The 24806-nt window shown below is 41.1% G+C and overlaps 1 protein-coding gene across 4 annotated transcripts; it reads left to right on the top strand.

The window, feature by feature from the left end:
• The first annotated feature begins 39 nt into the window (after window positions 1-39).
• On the top strand, window positions 40-21770 carry osbpl7 (oxysterol binding protein-like 7). 4 transcript variants are annotated; one of them, XM_080788556.1, is made up of 25 exons: window positions 40-166; window positions 269-400; window positions 5757-5991; window positions 6342-6392; window positions 6681-6827; window positions 7185-7238; window positions 7326-7439; window positions 7575-7715; window positions 8358-8466; window positions 9418-9536; window positions 9717-9803; window positions 11495-11518; window positions 12322-12475; window positions 13304-13410; window positions 14014-14188; window positions 14423-14569; window positions 15032-15168; window positions 15830-15967; window positions 16267-16330; window positions 17093-17171; window positions 18243-18387; window positions 19043-19196; window positions 19481-19607; window positions 21036-21158; window positions 21315-21770. In XM_080788556.1, exons 3-25 carry the CDS (start codon window positions 5866-5868, stop codon window positions 21421-21423), a joined length of 2631 nt encoding a protein of 876 aa, XP_080644682.1. In that variant the 5' UTR covers window positions 40-166; window positions 269-400; window positions 5757-5865; the 3' UTR covers window positions 21424-21770. The 4 variants fall into 4 exon arrangements, with proteins under 4 accessions (XP_080644682.1, XP_080644681.1, XP_080644684.1 ...); XM_080788555.1 differs by having other exon boundaries at window positions 149-400; XM_080788558.1 differs by lacking the exon at window positions 6342-6392 and having other exon boundaries at window positions 149-400.
• Window positions 21771-24806: the final 3036 nt, after the last annotated feature.

Raw genomic sequence — 24806 nt, 5'->3', positions numbered from 1 at the left:
CTATCATACGATGCCACAGTATACTGTCAACTCTTCTACAGACATACGTGTAATTCCAGCTAATGCGGATAATGCCCTGCCTGGACACATTGCGCATGGCGCTGCGCTTCCTTGCGACGCACTGCTCTCCTTGGATTTGGAGGGCGCTCATGTCGCCCATTGAGAGGTAATGGGACAGACGCAGAGATTATTTTAAGTGATTAGCCTACGTTGACGGGACATTTACTTGACTTTTTCACCCCCATCCCACCCCACCCCCAATCCGTAGGCAAAAGAATGTCCGACTCCGAGTCGTGTGACTGTACGGTTTATCAAATGACAACGCGTTCAGTTCGCTGGATACATCAATTAGCCTAAAGAGGATTCAAATAACACCATGACAGTCCGACGCGAATTTCAGGTAAGAACATATTGATGTTTACTTTTCCGCGAGTTTGAAACAGTCTTTACTTTACTTTATAATAAAAAGTTTAAAGTACTTGAACGCATTGATGTTGGCGAAAGCTGAACCTTACTTTGTAGGTGTGTCGGGACCGTGTAAGAAAATTATAATGGGCTTTAGATAAGAACACCCTGGTCTGGAATCTGGATAACATCAAATGCCCATGGCCTTCAGTGTTATAATTATACTGTAGATCTACATATGCATTTCCCTTCAACTTCTCTAATAGCCGCCCTACAACTTCAGATGGGATCTGTTGTAAACTTGAAACATGTATTTTCTTTGTATATTGCCAATTTGTAGGCTATTACAAAATCTTTGTTTCTTTCGACGGTCTCAGGTGCTGAGGTGTTGTCAACATTAATGCTATCTTATATGACCAGCAGTGGATGTCACTTCATTCCCATGTCCCCTATAAGTGCCAGTTTGAGGTCTTTATGGAATTATGGCCAATGAAAATGAACATGTCACCTGGCTGGAATTAAGTTGCCGTCTATGAATCTTAAGTGTTATTGATTGGGGGAAATAATATATAGCCTACTTGCAAAAGTTTGACTGCAGTCTTCAGATCTGAAAGTCAGTATTGAGGATCATAGTTTGATTAGTTTCTATTGTTTATTCAGTTCTTGATTTATGGACTCACTATCCCATCAATTAATTGGGCTAATCGAGTCAAGTTCCACACTGTAGAATTCTATCACCAGTATCTTGTTTCCAGTTCACCTTAACATTTCACTAATTGGCTCTGCCTCTTTCATGTGGGTCAGCTGTGCACCTGTCCATTGATTATTTGATATTGTTGTATCACTGCAGAATTCACATCAGACCCAAAGCATGACATGAAGGTTTTTGACGTACGTGTTCTTTTCGTTGGGCCTTTGAGTAAGCAATCTTGGAAGCCTGCAAATCCTTTTATCCTGTTTCCACCACATGCTTTCCTGCTGCTCTCATCCTTCTCTATCCTTATGTATTAGCAAACCAAAGTACCAAACCATAGAAACAGCTAGGGGACATCTCTGTTTTGAATATGACAACCTGTATATAATGAAGCATAATACACTGTCAAATCTTTACTGTTCATTCTGAGTATGAAAATTGACTCTTAAACACTTAAACCATTATAGGCTACTTCATTGCCCAGAGTTCCCCAGGGTACTCCATCCCAGACTGGTCTGGTAATACCAGATGTCCTCCTTCTTTCCCTCTGGTGTAGACGTCCTCCGTCTACACCAAATCTCTTCTGTAGAACATTTGCCCCAAAATAGAAATGCTATAGGTTCATGTGGTTAAGTTACATAAGATTTTACTGTGTAACTTTATGTAAGAGTAAGAGTTTACCTATTTGACCACAGTGCAGGGTTTCACAGAGCTGATGCATTTTCCACTGACAAGAGATCAGATCACCTGATGACCATTAAATGTTTATTTGCAATTGAAGACAGCTGTGCGGGAGTATTTTGCTCTGCAGAGTGAGTGTGAGTTCAGTGAAAATGCATGAGAATAATTCCAAAAACACTTGGATTGGCACAATTTGGCAGTGATGAGGCAGCTGCATAACGAGAGGCCCAGTTGCGTTGGTGTGCAATACAAGTGGCCAAGTATTTGATACTGTATTGTGCCAGAGAGGCTCAGTTGTGTTGTGTATGACTTCAAGTGCCTTCAGTACTGTTTACGCAGTGAAAATGTTTTTAAATGGGAGATTTTGGAGATAGTTTAATTCATCCTTTATTTAACCAGTTATCTCTTCAGTGTAGGAATACAAGGAAGAAAGATGAACTGGTAATGAATGCACATCTTAAAATGTCCAAATTCCACAAAGCCATAACAAAATGGGAATCATGTTTATCTCTGGATCCACAATGGGAACAGCATTGGCTCCAATGTGGAGTTCAGAGTGACTCCATGACGGTGAACCTTTGACATCAGTAATCAGTATCAATATTGTCGACGATGTATCTATGATGATGTAATCACACTAAATTTGGGCAAGGTTTCAGCCTGATCACAGCCCTATTCTATATTATGAAATTAAAGTAAAAGGTTTCAACATAGGCATGTAAAACAAATGATTAGAGACTGTACTTCTGGGGCCTACTGGCAGGGTGCTCAAGAATTTGTGGTTATCGGTCCAGCGGTTTGTGAAATTAGCTCTAGACAGACAGACATCTTCAGCCATGCGGTGAAAATCATTTGACTTAAACACATGTTCACTATCTGAGGATCGTGCCAACAGTTTTGGTTTGCATGGGGAGAAGAATGGCTTGAAAATAATTTCTTATGATTCAAAATAATCTAGAATGGTGATTGGTATCTTGGTGATATGGCACACTCAAAACTGTTACTTTCTATAACAAGGTTTGTTTTCATCTCCCTTCTTTTACACAGAAATGACAGAATTGTCGGTTTTGACATTGCTGTGCTTACTGCTATACAGGTCTAACTTTAGCCCAACAATAACAATAAATTGTAGCCCCTTTGGCACATTATTATTTGTTGTTGTCAGTGTTCTCTGCCTTGTGATCTTGTTACTGTGCGTCCAAGTGACAGGTTGCTAAAAACGGCCCTGGAAAAAAGCCAATTAGTGTACTGGCTGTTAATCCTGTCCTCCCAGGCGATGCTGGGCCTGGTGCAAGTGGCATAACTCCTACACCAGCCTGGGGACACTGTGAATGCACAACATCATATAACATAAGATTAATTGAATTCCATGCAGGAATTATTACGTTGCCTTTAGAAAACTCCGCCATCATTCTGAATGTACATTCTAGTGACTCCATGTCATGAATTGAAGAAGCATCCCTTCTGCCCTGTCTTGCGTATATCGATCAGTAAATGAACTTAATATGATTAGAATGAAGAGGTGTGACATGGACATTTCCAATTAATCATAACCTTTCTCCAAGCAACAGTGATGTAATGTTTAGCTATTGTACTAGTCTTTGAACGCTCTAATGGCCCAATGTGACACAATGTCCAATTACACGGGGCTGCTCAGGGGTAGAGTGGCCAATAGAGCAGCCGGATGGGAACCATGAGGTTCCCAGTTCGATCCCGGGCTCCCCCAGAGTTAGTGTCACAGTAGCCTCGGAAACCCAGACGTTTTTATTTAGTGTCACAGAAACCACAAGGAATTAATTTCACAACCTGTTTTTGGCCACAGTGGTGTTCATTCATCTATATAACACAAATTAAGACGACCATTTCTAATGCAGTACATGTGCAGAAAACATTATAGTGGGAAATATATGATTATCTTAGTCTTCTTAAACACGTACATACAGACAGTATATGCCATTTATGCAACTGGTGCAATAGACCCAGTGTAATTGGAGTGAAGTGGTCACTTGAAACTCACTGCCTTGTACAGAGAGTTCTCCACTCACCTGCATTAGGTAACAGGATTAAAATGAGGCCCCGGCTCTGTTTCCTTAATACTTTCTCCATAGGCTGTGAGTTCAGATGTCATCTGCCCAGTTTGGTCATAATAGGACATTAACAAAAACAAAAGGACAAATATTTCTGCAAGCAGCGATAAGACGGTGCCAAGCAGTAAGAAAAATCACGCCCGTGTGAGATGAGCGGTGCAGGCTGTTCAACAACACCGCTGGCTGGCTGCAGTTATAGTGCTCAGTGTGAAGGCCGCTCAACAGTGCCACTTTAGGTCACCCAGCTGTATTGCAGCTGTTCGTACCCCAAACGCTTATTGTGCGTATTGCATATAGTCCTTTTCCTATTGCTGCATTCCTTGGCCCCTCTTGACCCAGAAAGCTGGTGAACTATGCCTGGGCAGGGCGAAGCCAGAGGAAACTCTGGTGGAGGCCCTCAGCGGTCCTGACGTGCAAATCGGTCGTCTGACCTGGGTATAGGGGCGAAAGACTAATCAAACCATAGTAGATGCTTCCCTCCGGTCCCTGAACTCACCAAAACCACAGGATACTTTAACAGATCTCTCAGTGAGTGATCGAGGCAAACTGGCAAAATGTGATAAGCATTAAGCTGACAATACAATGAAGATTGCTGCATGTAATGAAAATACCTAATCACTGGCCTATAATTAATACGTAACAAATGTCTTTAGTCTGGTGGATCTCTTCTTCTTTTTCCCTGAGGAACAGGCTTATCTTCGGGAACTCTTCGGTGGCCCTCTCATAAGAGTTCTTCAGAGTGTTGTAATTGGTCTCTTCCGTTTTCAGATGGCCACGTAGCTTGTTGACCTCACGCTCCGCTTCTGCAATCTGGTTGAGTAGCTTCTGACAACACATATCGGAGGTAGCTATATATATACACAGCTATATATATTTTTCTTTTTCTTCTTTTTTTTTCCGCCTTTATTTTATTATTTTTGTAGAGGGATAGATACAAAAAGGAAAGGAAATGGGGAGATAGATGGGGGGTGACATGCAGTAAAGGCCGTCGGGATCGGGAGTGGAATCCGTGGCACACCAGACTGGATTACCAGCCAAGGTGCCTGCCCTGGACCTTGGCTGGAGCCACGGCTCAGGCTATATATATATTTCTTTACACATTTCTTCACATACTAAGTGACAGATGTGTTCCACATGAGTCAAGGCACATGTGGCCAAATGAGCCATGAGTTATGCCTGTTCAAAGTATTTCTTTTACATCTTTTCACGTACAAACTTCTCTTCAACTGGGATTTCACAGATAATGGTCCATAGATTGTATTGCAAAAAGCGTTTTTCAAACTGCTCAAAATGGGCAGTGCTTACTGGTCAAAGTAACAGATGTGTTCCGTCAAGGCACATGTGTAAACAAGTGCTTTTGACCAAATGAGGCATGAGTTATTATGCCAAACAAGTTTTAATTTTCAAACAATTGCTATAGCGCACCCCTTTGGCCAATTGAAGTAAGACTGGTTTCAGTGCTTATTTCAGTGCCTACCATGCATGTATTAGGGACAGAAGAAGAATTTTCATAAAACTGCAATTTGCATTGGCTTATAAAACCTTTTAACTTAAAACAAATATGTACTTTTTGTCGATATTGGTCCAAAGTTTGTCCGTAGACATTTTCGTGAAAGTTTGTCATAACTGCTGTTCTTACCTGTAGTTTTTAAATTGCATTATTAATATTTGCTAAAAATAGCAGATTTATCAGTTCACAGCAACGTCGGCTATTTTCAGCAAAGGGATTTGCTGTAGAGGAAATAAAAGAGCTGACCAAGTACAGAGCCGATCCTTGTCAACTGTATTACTATTAAGTATAGAGGGTTTAAGTGGTTAATAGAGGTATCACTGTCACACACGTTCATAAAAGCATTTAATTCAATGACTGCATTTCCTTTCTCTTTCAGATTCACTTCATCCTGACATGAGAGACGTGTAGCAGGTCTCATCGGATCTCACTGTACAACACAACCAGTGATACGAGGGAGAAACGACATACTGTAGGTCACTCAAAAAATGGAGTCTTACGGGTCTGCGCTGGACCGCAGAGAGTCACAGACGGAGAAGTCATCTCCAACATGCTACAAACGAGCTAACCACTCCCGAAGTAGTAGCACTGCCTCGTCTCGTCACTCAAAACAAGTGAGTCAGGTGGCCGTGGGGGCTTTGCACTGTATTTCAAGACATTTTAGCACAGTAGCTACACTACACTACTAGTAAAGTAGAGAGAGACAAGATAGAGAGTAAAGAGAGAGGGGATGATGCATGACACAGGCGGTGAGCTGGACGAAAACCAACCTAGGGATTATGTGGCACTATTCATTTGAACCACAAGGGTGCACCCTGTGTTCACTTTTAACAAGGCTCACCAGTACTATAGTGTTTTCTCTTAATTTCCTAACAAAATGTATATTAAAACAAAACAAGGAAGATAAATAATAATAATAAAGATTCTGTATTCTGTCTGTAAGTATTTTACCCTTCATTGCCAGTGCCACCTCAAGTTGCCACCATGTGGAATATGGGGCGGTGTTTCCAAAACAGTAAGCAGGGTCTGCTTTGCTCTAATTATTAATTTGTGCACTTTGGCTGATTATACAGCCAAAGTGCATTGCATTGGCACTGCATTGCATATAAATGCAATGCAGCCTTATTTTGTATCCCTTTATTTTGGCGTTTTCATGTGTATACTAATGGATACTATACCCTTTGCCGTTTGGGTGTTAATGTTTGCTTGAGTGTTTTTGTATTCAGCATCATCATCGTGAAAAAGAAACAAATATACTATAAATTATCCACATTATGCATTCATTCTCAAATATTTTCCCAAGAACTTTTCCAAAGACTGGGAGGTGATGGAAGATGCCCAGGCGGAGATTCAGACTACTGAAACTCTCCAAGACATGCAGGCTGCGCCAGGTAACTGTGAGGGATATCTCCTCAAGAGGAGGAGGTGGCCTCTCAAAGGTTGGCACAAGGTGAGAAATCACAATTCAAGATCTTAACCCATTCTGACCTGAGATCAGATTCATACGAGGTTTCCACTGGACACACACTGGTCTGATGAACCCATTCTGACCTGAGATCAGATTCTAAAAATGTCAGTCGTTCTTCGAATTTTTCAAAAATAGCAGACCTACAAGCTCGTATCGCGCCACTCGGTGGCGCGATATGAGCTTGTAGATCTGCTATTTTTCAATAGGTAAAGCATAACATGATGCTAACACCAAAATGGGTGCCCGGTCAGAATGGGTTAAAGTGTAGTTTTTGGATGTATTGTTTCAGTGGGTTTATTTTTAGCCTCAATGTTTTTTTTTTCTTCTTCTCTTTCTCAGAGATACTTTGTCTTGCAAGCGGGGATATTGCGCTATTCTAAAAATCAGCAAGATGTAAGTGCACTATACACTTTTTAAAGATATGAGTGAACGTTCATGGATGAAAATGTGAATGTGAACATTCAATACGCTTCCCCAAAGATCTCTAGGGGGAAAGTCCAGGGCTCGTTGGACGTCAGCATAGCAGTGATGTCCGTAAACAAGAAGTCAAATCGTATCGACTTGGATGCGGGCCACATTATCTATCACATGAAGGTAAACTCAAACCTGAGATGAATTCAAGAGCTGCTGTTGAACAATCAATTTATTGAAACCACCAGTTTTTTCCTTCTGAAAGTCAAATACATGCACAGTAATGTGACTTGAAATGGTTTGGCCTTTTATCTCCAGGCAAAAAGCCACGAACTCTTCTATATCTGGCTAACGAAGCTACAAGCCCACCGCGTATACAAGAGGATTGAGGCGGCACAGGTCCACAATGGCTTCCTCCATGGAACTGTTGGTGGCCTGGCTCGGAGGAATGGAGATTCGGTATATCAATCACACAAACTATGACATGAAATTGACACATTATATACAGTATATTTACATTTTTTCAAATTATAATTTCATGTTGCAGTACACATATTCCATATTCTTGCAATAGTTTTGTTTTAGTTTTTTTCTTATTATACACCCAGTGTTACAAACTTAATTAAAATTCAGGAAACAAAAAGAACATAATTTCACATTATATCTGAGCATAGATCTATTAATGAACCCAATGAAAACGGGAACGCATCTGTGTCATTTTAGATTTTAGCTATAGCAACATGTGTTTTTCAGAAAACTCTTAGAACAGTGGTTCTCAAAAATAGGAGATATGATCTTAAGCTTGTGCATCTGCTATTTTTGAACATTATAGACAAATCTTGACAGATGTATTTTTCTTTCTTTTTTTAAACACAAATCTTCTCTCCTGGGGGTCCATGGCGCAAAACATTTTCAGATGTGGGTCCACGACCAAATACATCCTTGGCATGAAAATGTTTAAAAACTACTGATTTAGAAGACATTTGTAGAATCTGCCTCAGATCTTAATGGTTTAACTAGGAATCATTCTTAAACAGAGCCCTGGGTTGACCCTCCGCTCCTCTCCATTCCTCTCCTCTGTCACTTTATTCTCATTGCCAGAATACCACAACAACATCAAGGGTGTTGCCTTCAGCTGTCTCTGGTGTAAATGGCAAGGTGTCTGCCTGGCTGCAGCAAACCAACCATGACACAGACAGCTGTGCTCAAGGTATGGTATGGCATTTGGCATGCATTTCCTCTCTATTGCAAGATACTCTGAAGATGTACAAACCTAAACTAAAACAGGGATTTTGAAGTATTAAGTTTATAAAACACACCTATAGCAATATAAATGATAACAGTCTCAATGGAAGGACAGAGTACAGCCAAGGTTCTTACAACACAGTTCTTTATTTCTCTCCAGTCTCCACCAACACACTGCTTTCCATGCCGTAGTTGTGCAATAGTTAGTCACAAGAAAATAAGAAGACACAAAACTAACAGAGACTGGCTGAATCTGTGCGGAGATGGCTCATTTTCATGCACAGCAGCTGTTTAATCACACCTAACTGAGTCCAGTTGGTTTGACTCAAAGGCCATATCAGCCATCGCTCACCCTATATAGTTACTCACAATAGCTAAAACACTAAATGCCATTAGCCTAAATTATTAGCCTAAACCCATTTGTTGAATTGATCACTCTTATGGCAAAACTAAAAACACTGTTCAGGTAGTTATACACAACTTGCAAAGACTTTGATTTAGCAGTTGCACAGCTGTACATTATTTGACTGTACAGTGAAGTGATTTTTGTTTAGAGTTGTCTTACAGTATGCGATAACTAATAATGCCCCATAAGTTTGTTCTAAATCTAAAACATTCTATGTACTCTAAGGTAGCTCTGTAGTGTGTTATATAACTGCCTATGTGTATGATGTGAAAGCATTGTTTGATGACTTTTGAGTAGGCCTACAGATAATGGTTTTGAGGTGATTCATAGAAGAGACTGGATATTGTTATGTAGTTTGAAAATCTGGCTTTGTGTTTAAAGTTTTGAGAATATGGGTGAAGGTTTCAAGAAATATGTCTTTGCAAGTCTGGGGAAAAAAAAACTATATCATTGTGAGAGCTTCACTAACCAAAAAGTGTTTTACTTGATCTATCTATGCCCTTCACCCAGAGCTGAATCGATGTCAAATGGACCTGTCTGAATTGAATCGCTTGGTCCAGAAGCTCCAGACCCTGGAGACAGGCCTGGTCTTCAGTAATGGAGACCTGCAGCGCATCATTAGCATGCAGGTATGGATGGATAGAATTAGATGAGTTTTATTTGTCGATATGTCCTTTATCTGTAGATTGTTGCTAAACTATGTGCTATGAAATACTGTTGCACACTGCATACAAACCAAAAGGTGTACAAGTGCATAAGAGCACGAGAATGGCATTTTATTGTGTTTTGCCTTGTGTTTTCTAATGCAGAATCTATCACTTGAAAAGCCAAAGAAGTCTAAGTCGGGAAAGATCTGGGGTCAGAGTCGTACACTGTCTCGAGTTGAGGCCAGAATGGTAAGATTCATTACCAGCACTGACGAAAATATTAGCCTATAACCTTTCAAATGATTTTAAATGGATTTATTAATTAAAGGTGAACTAAACCCTGGGTCAATTATGTGAGTTTCCTGACCCTTTAAAGTTTTCAAATAATCTAAGTAGCATATGTTTACACAAGAGTGTTGTTAAGTGGCACTAATGACACTAAACAACCACCTTGAGTGTAAAATGATGATTATACAACAGTATTTTATTTTTATTTTTTTAATTAACCATATTCAGCTAAATAGTAAATATATAGATCACATGGTGAAAACTAGCATGTTTGTAAAATACTAGTTTCTACATATCGAATATTCTAATAGGATAACAAAGCAATTAGATTAGCATCTCCGTTACCATGGAAATGTTAGCCATTTTGACATTTAGTAGGATAAACAGTAAATGCAGCAGGTCACAGGTGTTACCAAGCAATTATAGTATATATAGGCCCTATACTTAAGGTTCTGTTCCATTCAGGACAAAATAATGGTTGAGACGAAGCAGTGAAAGGTCCTGAAAGATACATAACGCCAGTCTTACACAATACAATACCCAATCTTTCTATTGTTTGAACACAATGCTGCTGTAATTTATACCTCATACTTAAAATTCTTTATGAGGTATAAAGTACAGCAGCCTTGTTTTCACACAACAGAAAGATTGGGTTGTGTAAGGGCCGATTCATACTCCTATTTTACCGCTGTTTCGGCGCTGTAGTGCCGAAATGATTTCGGCTCGTCAGAAATTTTCAGTAGCACCGAAGAGCTGACTTTAGGACGGTACCCGCCCTCCCGAACCTCAAATGACGTCACATTGTAGGCTCTACAGAGCCGAACCGACTTTTATTCGGCTCTAAAATAGGAGTATGAATCGGCCCTTAGACTGACGTTATGTATCTTTCAGGACCTGTCACTGCGCCGTCTGAACCATTATTCTATAGGCTCATTCATAGTCTGGATTTTCGGTGGTGGGGTGACCGCCGAACTACAACATGACGTCACGAGCCGCGGTGAAGAGCAAACCTCCGCCACCGCCCCAGCCCTTCTCTCTGTTTTTACTCACCACCGCTCAATGTTATTTCAGCTCCGGTGGTCAGCTCACCACCGGAGCGGTGGTTACCTCACCACCGAAAATCCAGACTCTGTTCTCAGCCACCGCCGGTGTATTTTTGGACATTCCGTTTTTCTCCAAAGTTGAATGTTGCCACTGCTGTGGCCATAAACTACACAGGTTCATCCCGATGTTCTGGGCATCTTTGTAAAGTTAGTGTTAGTAAAAAGCAGGTAAATGAGTACGTTTGAGCAGACTGTATACCATTCAATGTAGTAGAAGAGCTGGCTGTTTACACCGCAGATATGTCGTCTCCGCCTACAGGAAATACGTTTGCTGCGACCATGAGACCCGTTTCTGAATTTGTCTATAGGCCTTTAGATGATGTTTAACCTTTAGATGGCAGCAAACTCACAACATTGGCGCAACTAGGGTCTAGTTCCCTTATATGGTAATGTCATTTTATATTCATGTTTTGATAATAATATTTAGAATTTAGATTTCTGACAGTTGACATTGAAGTCAAGTGTTAAACTTACATATTTGGAACTTGTTTTAAGCATTTGACATCCCAACCTCCTAGTAACGCTTTGGAACCTCTCTCTAATCCAAAGCCTATTCGTGGGATAACTAAATCGGTGAGTCACTTCTGGATGGAATGTGCCACAGCTTGATCCCCATAAAGCTGTGTCGTGTCATGTTAGTCACTCACATGTGTACTACTGTGTACTCTATAGACAGTGTGCTGTGTAACTGCATAATGAATGAAGTGAGCAAAGCTGTGGGGTATGGGGGGGGATCATCCAGGGGAGGGGACGGAGCAAATCAGCAGTGATAATCATTTTTGTTTGTATATAATGATTCATTTTAATTTCTTTGTTTTAATTGTTGTTGTTTTTATATATATATATTGTTGTTAGTACTACAATTATGTACACTGTCTTGTATGTAAGTCTGTTGTGTTGTCCTTGTGTCTATGTCAGAAAAAAGAAAACCCTAAAAATAAAAGATGTAAAAAAAATATATATATAATGATTCATTGTATAGCATACTAACACAATTATCATCACTCTTTCATTATTAATGAAAGAGTCTTGATCTGATTACAGTATGTGCTGCTTCTAACCAAATACAGCATAGCCGTTGTACGTATTTGTATAATAGTTAAAACATATACAGACCTGAATCTGTTTGTGTCACATATTCAAAATAGCACATAGCAATTGCATTTTCGAATTTAAAAAAGTTCTGTTAAGTTCTGTTAAGTAAAAAATAAAACCCCATAACAATATGGTGATAAATAAGAATAATGACAGACAATTACTTTTTTAAATCTGATTTTGTAATACAAGTCATAGCCTTATATTGCATACATACAGTATACCGTAACTTGGAAAAGTGTGTTGAACGAGCCAGTGACCTGACCAGTACTGTCCCACAGCTGTCCTCCAGTCACCTGAGCAGCACGTGTCACCTGGGCACGTCGTCCAGCCCCTCCGTCCCAGACTGCATCTACACCCAGGCGTCTCCTCCCACCGTCACCTCCCCCGAGGGCAAGAGGATCCATCAGGATATCTGTGCCGTGTCCCTCAGAGGTCAGAGTCAAGGAGAGACACATCACGCAGTACACGCGGGCAGATATACTGTACAGATTTGCATGCAGTTAGACACGCCCGCACTACGTTGATTCTTCAAACTTTTGGCAACATTTCATTGACTTAAATATTCCCCTATTTATTCCCCCACCTTCACCACGTTCAAAAGCACACTCAAAACCCACCTTTTCAGACTTGCTTTGCCTACATAAATCCCCCGCCTTTTTGTTTGTTTATCCTTCTCTACTTGTGCGGGCCACACAGCCTGAACTCTACATGTGAGGGCCACATAGTGGCCTGAACTCTACATGTGAGGGCCACATAGTGGCCTGAACTCTACATGTGAGGGCCACATAGTGGCCTGAACTCTACATGTGAGGGCCACGTAGCGGCCTGAACTCTACATGTGAGGGCCACATAGTGGCCTGAACTCTACATGTGAGGGCCACATAGCGGCCTGAACTCTACATGTGAGGGCCACGTAGCGGCCTGAACTCTACATGTGAGGGCCACATAGTGGCCTGAACTCTACATGTGAGGGCCACATAGCGGCCTGAACTCTACATGTGAGGGCCACGTAGCGGCCTGAACTCTACATGTGAGGGCCACATAGCGGCCTGAACTCTACATGTGAGGGCCACGTAGTGGCCTGAACTCTACATGTGAGGGCCACGTAGCGGCCTGAACTCTACATGTGAGGGCCACATAGTGGCCTGAACTCTACATGTGAGGGCCACATAGCGGCCTGAACTCTACATGTGAGGGCCACATAGCGGCCTGTACCTTTAGTTTTCTAAAAACAGCCCTGTTGTGTTTCTTCCATATCAGTGCACACGTCCCTCAAGTCAGTACATGACATCTTAACCCAGGAGCACCAGAGACAGCAGGAGGGCTGGAGCAGTAATAACGTCCATCGGTCTAACACACTGGCCCAGGTGAACCTCAACCTGCACATCTTCTACCAACCTTACCTTGTAGCAGGGTTCACTTATAGACAACACATTTTTATTTAGTTTAGTCATAGTCTTTTTGAATACATTTTCATTTAGTTTGAGTAATATTTTGGTCATCTGAAAAGTTGTCGTTTTTGTCTACTTTTAGTCGACTACATATCATAACATTTTAGTCGACTAAATCTACAGTTGATTTTGGCAGGCCTTGATGGTGCTGAAAATAGCCGATCTACAAGCTCAAAACGCATCACAAGTCACAACGCAACACGTTTTGAGCCCTGTAGATCAGCTATTTTCAGAGTGCAACACCCGAGAGCAACCAAATATAACATGACCAATATATTTAGTCTTAGTTATTGTCATCATAGCTTAGTTTTTTGTTAGTTTTCGTCTGTGAAAAAAGGTAGTCAACGAACATTTTTCATCGTAGTTTTAGTCAATGAAATTAACATTGCCTTGTAGGTTCCAAAAGCATCTCATGCTGCTTTTGTTTGTTTGTTTGATTTCTTTCTTTCTTTCTTTCTTTCTTTCTTTCTTTCTTTCTTTCTTTCTTTCTTTCTTTCTTTCTTCTCGCTCTCTCTTCAGGTTGGAGCGGCTACCAGGCAGTCCCAGGAGGACCCGCCCACCGCAGTCGACTCTGATGACGGGGAGTATTTTGACGCCAGTGATGACGTCCTCTGTGGCAGCTCCTCTGAGGGGTCTGACGAATCAGGGCTGAGTGACGGAACCACAAGCAATTCTGAGCCAGACGCTGGCCATGGTGTGTAGATAGATATACAGTAGCTATAAAAATAATAGGTCATACTATTCTTGCACCTGGTGATGCTTACTGTACATGAAAAAGAGACCCTGGTCTCAATTGGATTCGCCTGAAATAAAGGTTTCAATCATGTGAAGCATGCATGTTATGCAGCCTTTCTTTTTCCTTTTATTTTTTTAAAATGAAATGGTATGATTTTACCTCCTTTACTTTCCTTTACGTCCTCTGCTGTAGACTCAGCCACACGTAAATACCGCCTCAGCATCAGCAAAGCTCCGAACAGTGTTGTTCTCAAGAGCACAGGTCATCGCACCACCCTGCCTGCCCACTGCCCAGACAACAGCCACGTGGGCCTCATGCAAATCCTCTACAACAACATAGGTAAAAAGACCCTTGTACTGGAGTCACAAGTTAACCCTCCACACAGTTCACAGGGGGAAGACAAAACTTTGTCAAAATGTTGTTTGATAAGTTTGCACGGTAAAGTTTGTTTGGAGCATCAAGCTGGTTGCACAGACATTACTTTCTTTTGACATGTTTTACTTTGTCCTGCACCAGCAACAGATTATTTACTGTATGGATGTGCATACAGTAATTCTGTATAACATTATCTTTTGAACTACCTAACCTTCCACAGTATCATAGGCAAGGATATAGACAAAGCTTGTCATGTGGTCTGTAGAAAGAACTTTTAATGTGTGCGTCCTAGGGGTCGAGCCATCAACATGACGAGTCGACAAAGATCCACAAGGAAGCCATGTTTTTACCACATCGTAGGCGGTTATAAATTCGGATTAATCTCAAGTCCAGAGAGCCCCGTCTCAGCTGTGGTTTTGTCCTCAGGTAAGGACCTGTCCAGGGTGTCCATGCCTGCTGCCCTCAATGAGCCCATCAACCTGCTGCAGAGACTGTGTGAGGAGATGGAATACCAGGAGCTGCTGGACACTGCCAGCGACACAAAAGACCCTTACCAGAGGATGGTACGGCCACACGTCCACAAATACAACTATATCGTCTTTATCGTTGATTTGTCACCTTTACAACGAGGTACAGCTTGTAAGGACCAGTCATTCGTGGATTGAGCAACACAGCTAAACGTGTGGGTATAGCGCCCCTGCCCCCGAAATATTTGCACAAATGGCAAATGGTTGGTATTGGTACTGTATTCAACCTTGCTTTGAGTTGCTTAGTTAGTGGATTGGATGATTGCACTCTCCCACAGAAATAAGGAGAATTTTTACACTTTTTTATAAATTTTACACTCAGTGTTAGGGAACTCTGGAAGATCACTGCACCGCCACAACTTCTTGGCACATTTTGCTGTGTGATGGCATCCCATTCCTCAACCAGGATGTGTTGCATGTCGGTTCTGTAGCATGTAGCCTACAGTACGCCAAAGCTGATCCACAGGTTGAGGTCTGGACTCAGCAGTAATGTCAAGTACACTTTACGTGACAGAGTGTTGAATGTCCTTGAGCAAGAATCTGAACCCCTAATTACCCCTGATGTGCAGGTTGGTACCTTGCATGGTTTCCACTGCCATCGGTGTATGAATGTGTGTGTGTGTGTAATGCACACACAACAATCTATGTAAAGCGCTTTGGATAAAAGCGTGGTGTTTTACTTGTGTGTCTCATACAGGTCTACATAGCTGCCTTCGCTATCTCCGGCTACGCTACCGCTACCTTCAGAAACCGCTACAAGCCGTTCAACCCAGTGCTGGGGGAGACCTACGAATACACCAGCGAGGAGCCGCGCCTCCGCCTCATCTGCGAGCAGGTGCAGTAGGAGGCAGCTCACTCACTGTGGATGTTCAAAGTGGATGTTAATCCTTTTTGGGATGTAATGTCTGTTGTGAGTCTCTTATGCTGCTCAGCCTCACTTTTTGGGGCTTTAATTATTCAGAATTGTTTGTTTCTGAGCAAATTTATTCTGTTGTTGGGCAGTATCTTCTATCATCTTAAATTTACCCATGTATACGTACCTACTTAATGTCAGTATATATATATAGTCTTGGAAATTACAATTGTAATCAGCGTATGATTAACATTTTAATGATCATTTTTGTCTTCTACTAGGTGTGCCACCATCCCCCCATCTCTGCCTGTCATGCAGACTCAGACAACTTCTCCTTCTGGCAGGGTGAGGCTCTGTCAGTATTCCAGTGTAGCAGAGTGCCAGTGGCCCTGCCTGTAGCTTAATATCTCTTTTGTCCAAGGGGATTCCCCCTTTGGCTGAGTGGTATGTGTTTGGTTTCCCATGTGGGAGACCTGGGGTTTGAATCCAGGTGGTTACTGATTGTCTGCTTCTAGCCTATGGGACAACAAACAACGGCAAAGCTGCCTCTAGCCAATGGGAAGGGGAGGGGCAAATATCCCTGGCAGCCACGCAGGCTGCAGACAGACAGTGCAGAGCAACACAACAGAGAAGCATGCTCACACTCACGGGGTGGCGGGAAGGAAGATACTACAGTTATTTGCAATGTTCACACATCACTCGATATAACTTCAAACCAAACGCTGCTGAAACAGCGCAGCGCAGCCAATGCAAAGCCACAATAACACACAGTCATTGAACCATGCACAGAATGTCGGAAACGAACGCAAACATCGGCTGCGATGTTGGGCGCCGCGTCAGTCACCATTTAGGCCATGAAGTCCTCCGGACTTAATCTGCCTAGGGCTATATGCATTGCAAAGGCAGACGAAGGCTGGCTACGCGAGGCTAGGGGGTTACACCAACTAGCACTTAGCTTTTATGGTCCAGTGGTCACTGGCTACTCTAATGGTCTGACTGTCACTCTGCCTTCTGATGTTGTGTGGGAAACATTTCCTGAGCTAATGCTTGGACATGCATGCACATACTGTATACTTACCAACCAACTCTCCACCTCCATCTCAACAGACCAGCGATGGAAGAATAAGTTCTGGGGAAAGTCACTGGAGATCATGCCCACAGGAATGGTGAACGTCACACTGCCAAAGTAAGATTTGTAGCATAGGGGAGAACAAAGAATGTCCCTATGTGTACCACTTTCAACCAGGCGTCCCTGAACTCAAAAGTAGTAACATAGTCGATTTACAAGTGCATAACCTTTCTGATAATTATGCATTGTGATCTTGTAGTTCGGCAATTTTTGCCATAAAATGAAGTACACTGATATGGACACTTTGATCTGAAGATGAGGAAGTGACAGTTCAGTCTCAAGGACATTTGCTGTCAGACCAGTGATTCAAGAAAAGACTTCACTAAATCATCTTTTCTTATTTTGCTGGAGGCTGCTGCCTCAATGTCCAAGACTGGAATCTTTGACAGTGCAACTGCATTTGACTGATTGTACTTGGTCATACACTGTATGATGTGATGGCTGATGTTGTCTGGGAGGTCCTCATTCCTCCTGGTCATATCGAAGTGTCCTTTAGCAAGACACTGAAACGTTGTCGTTAACTGCTCATGTCAAGAGAGTTGATGCCTTGCGTGATTGTCTCTGTCATTGATGTGTGAGTGTGGGGGTGTGGGGGTGAATGTAATGTATACATTTTAAAAAGCTTTGGAGAAATCTGTTAAAGATGTGTGCCGTGATATTTGAATTTTCTTTTTAAGTTTTTCATGTGTTTCTGAGGTGAAAGTACTTCATTAGACCCCTTGGTGTGGTTATTATGTGCAATGATGTCTTCCCTTTTTTATTTCTTCCTGGGGGCTGAAACCTTGACAGTCAAACGTGCCAAAGAAAAAAACATATATGTTGATGAAATATAGTGACATCACAACATCATCCCCTCCCCTAAACCCTCCCCCTTTACGATAGATGTGGGCGCGGCTTCAGTTCAGGTGGATCACTACCCATCACCACCCACCAGGCAAACCAGGTGTCCACATAAAAACGTCATTTTAACAAATACTGTACACTTTTTTGAGTGGTGGTAAAAAATCACGGCACACAACGGCAGGTTGTAAACGTTGTGTTCTGTTATTGAGCTGCACAGAGCAGTACGTTTTTGTTGATATAGGAAATCATGTACCACTGAACCTCATAGTTTGTTATTTTGCACAGGCATGGAGACCACTATGAATGGAACAAAGTAGTGACCTGCATCCATAACGTCCTCAGTCAGCAGCGCTATCTAGAACACTATGGAGAAGTCACCATCCGCAACCTCAACAACAATGTCTGCACCTGTAAGATAACATTTGTCAAGGTGAGTGCAAGTGTGCTTATATGGTATTATGGAGCTAAAATGGTTGAATAAATGCTAGCTGAATGCTGGTTTAACCCATTCTGACCTGAGATCAGATTCATACGAGGTTTCCACTGGACACACACTGGTCTGATCAACCCATTCTGACCTGAGATCAGATTCTAAAAAATGATTCGATTTTTCAAAAATAGCAGACCTACAAGCTCGTAGCGCGCCACTCGGTGGCGCGCTATGAGCTTGTAGATCTGCTATTTTTCAATAGCTAAAGCATAACATGACGCTAACACCAAAACGGGTTCCCGGTCAGAATGGGTTAAGATGTGAGTTTTATTATCATCTACCGTAGAACAAAATAGCTGTTTAATGAAAGAGGCAAAATAAAGGGCAACATGAAGGTAAAGGACTCTCACTGTGCAAAATACGATAGTTCATTAATTAGATTTTTTGGGTTTTTTTTTGTTAATCTATCTATATTCATTTATCTATATTTGTGATAGTCTTATTATACTTTTTTTAAATGAGAAACAGTGTTCAACTCTTTAAGTCTGGTCAAACTTTTATTATTACTGGCTGAGCTACTCTTGACTATTTGCAATATGACATGATGGAAGTGTTTTGTTAAGCAGCATGCACACTAGGTTTGTCTTTGTTGCAGTCTCGCTATTGGGGTTCAGCTGACAGCAACAAGAATGAGGTGCAGGGCACAGTGCTGGACAAGAGTGGGAGTGTCATTCACCGGTTTGGAGGTCTGTGGCACGAGGGCATCTTCTGTGACACCCTACCGACTCCCAAGTGCATCTGGAAGCCAAGTGAGTGACAACACATGCACGTCCCAAGCGGTCCCAAACAATGAGAGTCATTTATGTGTTTATGATAAAAGAGTGAATGGGAATTTGATATGATAATTCAGTCTTTTCTTTATTCTGTTCTCATATTGTATTAAGTGGCACAGTCTCAGTGTTTTTAAGAAGGTGTACTTTCAAGGAATTTGAAATCAGATGACCCCCTGCAGGTTTCAACGCTATTAATGAGTGTAAAGCAAGGTGTTGTATTGGTGCATCCGCTCACCACCGAGGTCTCTGTGTATCCTCAGATCCCCAGCCAGAGGATTCTCTGCTGTACTTTGGCTTCTCTAGCTTCGCCTTGGAGATCAATGAGCTGACCGACGATCTCAAGCCTTTCCTGCCACCCACAGACTCCCGCGTGCGCCCAGACCAAAGGTTGGTGTCTTTTACTTGGGGGCTATGGAGGCCAGGGATTATCATTCTATCATTCTCTCGAAGATACGTTTTGATATGTGATTTCAGCACTCTCTGGTGGATACATTTATGGTCAGAATGACATACTGTACAGTATGATACAGTATGGGGGTGGAAGTGGCTCAGGGGTAGAGTGGCCGGTAGAACAGCCGGATGGGAACCACAAGGTTACCAGTTCGATCCCGGGCTCCCCCAGAGTTAGTGTCTAATTGCTCCCGATGTGCAGGTTGGTGCCTTGCATGGTTTCCTCTGCCAAGACCGCCATCAGTGTATGAATGTGTGTGAGAATGGGTGAATGTAATGCACAATATATGTAAAGCATTTTGGATAAAAGTTCTTTATAAATGCATCATTTATATGATGCTGTTCCATTACACGGTACCAGTTCAACTTGACTCGACTCGACTCTACAGTACTTTCCTTTTTTGGTTTTCCATTGGGCAAAATTAGTACCTGCCTGGTACCTGCCCCCTTTTTGGGGGTATCACCTCTGTTGAAGTTCCAAGTAAGCTGATGCGATACCAAATGTTTTGTGAAAACACTGCAGACTACTGATTGGTCAGAATCGTCACTATGGAAATTGTGTCGTTGCATGATTCACGATGGAACAAACTTTTAAACTAGCTAGTCTAATTGTGTAAACTATTTTTCACCTAAAATGTTATGTTGTTAAGAAACTGTTTTTGTTGGAGTGAAATTTTCCAGATAAGTCGCGATTGTTCTTTCCCTACACAGAGGATTGGTTGTCGATGTGACGACCAGCTACAAACAAAGTATCTTTAGAGTTGAGGCGAGTTGAACCAATACCATGCAATGGAAAATTGCCAATACAGTATACACAGTCACACAGTCTCATCAATATATCATATGCACTTGCTATGCACTGCTCTACTAATTACTAGAGTGCTGGTAAAGAAGACATTGCATTTGAAAATAGAAGGAATTGAATGTGAATGTGTTTGTGTTATTATTCATTACAGAGTCAGACACAATGTCAATGGCAGTATTTTAATCCCAGAAAAGCTAAGATGTCGGTCTAGTAGAGTCAGACATTGATTGATTGATTGATTGATTGAAATATTTATTAACAGTTTGCAGAATTGCAGTACATTTCAAGCACAAACTCAATACAAAGACTGTTAACTGTGAGTGGACGACCCAATTAAGCATTACACTTGTTTACAAGAGGGTCCACCTTGTTCAATTAATCAAAACATTTAGAGACGTACAAATAGACACTTCTATATAGCCAAAGAACAGAACAGGAATTCATCATAAAGGAGGTAAAAAGGGAAAAGTATTGACCATTTCACCACCAAACGGACAAAAAGTAAATGTTCTTGTTTGTATTTGTGAGAATTACTGGATGTTGTTCTTTTCTTGTCACAGATTGCTGGAAGAGGGAAGGTTGGAAGAAACAGATATTAAAAAAGATGAAGTAGAGGAAATGCAGAGGGAGCGAAGAAAAGAAATGATCAAAAGAGGAGAGGATCACGTTCCACGTTTTTTCAAGTGAGACCTTGAAAATATCCTAATATAACCAACTTGCTTGCAATATTTTACATATTATTTTACCATTTGATGAATTGCTTGCTTGCTTGATGTCTATAGTGTTATGTAAATATGTAGATGTATAATCATGGGGAACTCTCCTATCTCATCCTTCAGGAAAGCCAAAGATTCCAGCAGCAGAGATGTGTGGCTAACGAATGGAACATATTGGAAACTCAGGGAGAGTCCAGGCTTCGCTAACATCGAAAACATGGCTCTGTGGTGAGGTGATGTTGGACTGTGGTGTATGAGTGAGAGGAAGAGCACGGATGAACTGCCCTGCGTCCGGCGGAGCGCAGATCAGTGCTGATTTGTATCATTCTTACTTTGGCTCGGTGGGACGTCTCATGACTGGCTCATGGGAACCCTCAGCCCTATATCCAACCTATGAAAAACAATGAATAGCCTTCTAATGATGAGCGTGGATCATATGCCCGCTAAAGGGCTACCCGAAGACTATCTCAATTTTCAATGAATTCTTCAGAGGCCCTCAGTGTTATAATTGTTTTTTGTTTCATCTTCTTGTTTTATTACCGTAGTTTCACGGGGACGATTCAGTGTTCAACATGGTTATGATGCATGCTCGGGGGAGGGGGGGGGGGGGCAGCGTTAGGGGAAAGTGTCTTGCTCAGGCCACTTCGACACATAAACCGGGGCGGAGAGGCGAAACAGTGACCTTCTAATGACCAGACGACCTCTAAACCCACTACGCTACGGCCACCCCATATTTAAGTCAATGTATAATGTTTGTTTTTACTTTCTTTTGAAAGTTTGCTGTCCAAATGAGTGAGAACGTGAAGTAAAGTAACCTCTTGGTGTTCATCCACCTTCTGCTAGCTTCCAGCTCACTTTTTATATTGCGTTACTACTGTACAACCGTGCACATACGTGTAGTCCATGTTACTGTCCCGAGGTGCACCAATACCGAAGTGTTCATTCTTTAACCGCTTAAATGGTTGACCGGAGTCCATCAGGGCTCTATGCAAGTGTGTTTTCTGTTACTGTGGGGAAAACCTCTGCTGAAAATAGACGATCAACAACCTCATAGTCATAACGCCGAGCTGCTATTTGTGACCAGATTTGACTGAGACCCTGCCATCGTGCAAATTCCAGCTTTTCACCAGAGGAGAAAACCTTTTTCTCAAAATGGGTTAATATCACAGGCAGACTCTTCACATACTAGAGCATGTCTGAAATAAGTGTTAGAGCTGAAATCGACATGTAAATATGAAATAAATGCTTAAACATGTAGCTAGGTGTAATGTTAGAGTCCACAGAAGTGAACCTTTCAAGCCTGTTTTCTCAACTCGCTGTTTTCTGCAAGACATTACTCTATAAACCATATCTCCAAAACTGGTGGGTCAAACTAAACAACCAATATGTCAATTTGATGATTCCTTGCTTTCACTGGTGTGCGCTCCAACCTTTCCATTTGTTCTATTACTCCCTGCATTCATATGACATGAAAAAACGAAAATTAAATCAAATCCAATGGCAGTCCCTCAGTCAAATTTGGTCACATTTTCTATTAAAGCTTTCCCCACAATACGGATTCTGGGGTTAATATCAGTGGAGGAAACAGCTACCACAAGCTATAAATATAATACCAAATATATATCAAATAAATACAATACAATGCTAACTGCTGATACTGCAACGCTGTTGATCAGTTTTTATTAGAAAGCAATATTCGTGGGGGTTGTTAGTTGAAATTCCATTGGTGTTACTTATTCTTACTTGCTTCTCCTAACATTAATACTAATGTTTTATCTTTATAAGAGTGCAATGAGTACCCAGCTTGTTGGAGGTGATTATGTATATTTTTAAAGTAAATCACAAAGTCAACATGTTTTAGCACTGATAAGGGAAAAAGTACTTTTGTTCCAAATTTATATATCCAACACTGGAAAAGTGACATCTACTCTTAATGAACATTTACTCACAGGATCCTGTTTTGAGAGATGTTTAATGATAAACCTCTGATATATATATATATTTTTTTTTTGAAAATGGACATATCACACTTTTGAAACAAACGTTTATTCAAGTCAATAGTTCAGCTTAATTGAAACTCTGTGAATATATTAACCCGAACAGTGAAGGTTTAAGATGATTAAGCTTTAATTTCATGAATAAATAAAAAAACGACTACAGTACAATACACGTATATCACCTTTAATAAATAAACATTTTTCCCCATGAAATCTGATGCTGTTTATGTTATTCATTGCAAAACAATAAACTGAAACATCACACAAAATGTTTGGAAATGTGTGTTTTGTAGAATATGTCTCTGTTCTAACAATCTTGTAATGGCAATAACGCCACGTTGGTAAGTCTGTTTATTTCCCTTTTTAAATGGTGCGCCATTTTGAGTATCAGTAACAAGTGGGGCACCATTTGAAAATGGAAACAAACAGGCTTTCCAACACTATAATGTTCGAAGGGTTTATATCTCCATTTGATACAATATTTTGCATTATTTTTACTGCATTCCTGAATCATCGTCCAACCCTGTAACCTTTCTCAGTAGAGAAGACTTAGAGACTGAAATTAAAACAAAACCAGTGTGAGAGGCAAAATAACTCACGGCTTTACACAAACAATGCACATACTGTAGAACAAAAACAAAAATGCACAAGCCTGTGATCTCACTGCACTGATTTCTCTCCCCTGTGCGTCTTTCAATTTTGATAGTCATCACTTAACTTAACTGTCAAATACTTAACGGGGAAAACCCATTCCTACATATTCACAAAAAACGAATTGTCTTGCACAGTCAGGAATGGAGGCCTAAATGTAAGGGATTCATAATACTCAATACCGTAATAACATCAGGAATTGTTTTGTTTTGTTTGTTTGTTTTTATCTTTTTAATGGGGATTGTACTGACTGAGATTGGTGATTTTAACACCTAAGATTTCCAGCAGGAGTCATATAGGTGACCAAAATGATACGCAAGTGCATGTTCAGTTTGTCATTCATGGCAAATAATGTTCCATAACACAAGATACAAAGCAAAACCCACTCTCTGTGGCAAACGAATCAAATCAAAGCTCTTTGTTGCTTTTTCCAATACCATAATAATAAATTATAAACCAATTAACATTTATTTTAATTGCATTTAAAAAAATACTAAAACTAACTTATCACAGAACGCCCAAGTTAAGATATATTAAGAAGTCACCTCTTTCGCTCACCCTGGCAGTCAAGTTAGAGGGTAAAAATAAAACATTTTGGAAATCTTACATGAGCAATATACATTTTAAGTGTATGTGTCATCTGTTTATTATATCCATTCTTTCTCCAGCATAGGATTACACTTCATTACAACACTTAACATGATCTTTTTCTTTTTTTTTTCCAGGTAAACACTCCACTGTCATACAGCATGTGTCCTTTTTCATGTTGAGAAAACTAAGTGCTGTGTAGTGGAGGTATTCCAATTCACCTGCATTGTCAGATTTAGACTGTCGTGCGAAAAAATCTGACTTAGGGAACAGTGCAGCATGTCCCAGAAGACAATTCTGATTGTCCCATCAGTGTCCTTTGATCTGTCTCCTTCTCATGATATAACCAACTGTTCAACAGTTTGTACAGTGTATATAT

The sequence above is a fragment of the Protomyctophum bolini genome, assembly GCF_963924005.1.
Source record: "Protomyctophum bolini genome assembly, chromosome: 18".
In the NCBI taxonomy this organism is placed as follows: domain Eukaryota; kingdom Metazoa; phylum Chordata; class Actinopteri; order Myctophiformes; family Myctophidae; genus Protomyctophum; species Protomyctophum bolini.
The sequence above is the reverse complement of the archived record's forward strand: the minus strand, read 5'-3'. Positions and strand labels throughout refer to the sequence as shown.

Excerpts from the sequence above, each read along its gene's own strand:
- osbpl7 (XM_080788556.1), top strand. The coding sequence starts at position 5,866 with ATGGAGTCTTACGGGTCTGCGCTGGACCGCAGAGAGTCACAGACGGAG. Across the intron at positions 5,992-6,341 it reads CGTCTCGTCACTCAAAACAA|TGCCACCTCAAGTTGCCACC; the intron begins GTGAGTCAGGTG and ends CTTCATTGCCAG. Across the intron at positions 13,411-14,013 it reads GGTCTAACACACTGGCCCAG|GTTGGAGCGGCTACCAGGCA; the intron begins GTGAACCTCAAC and ends CTCTCTCTTCAG.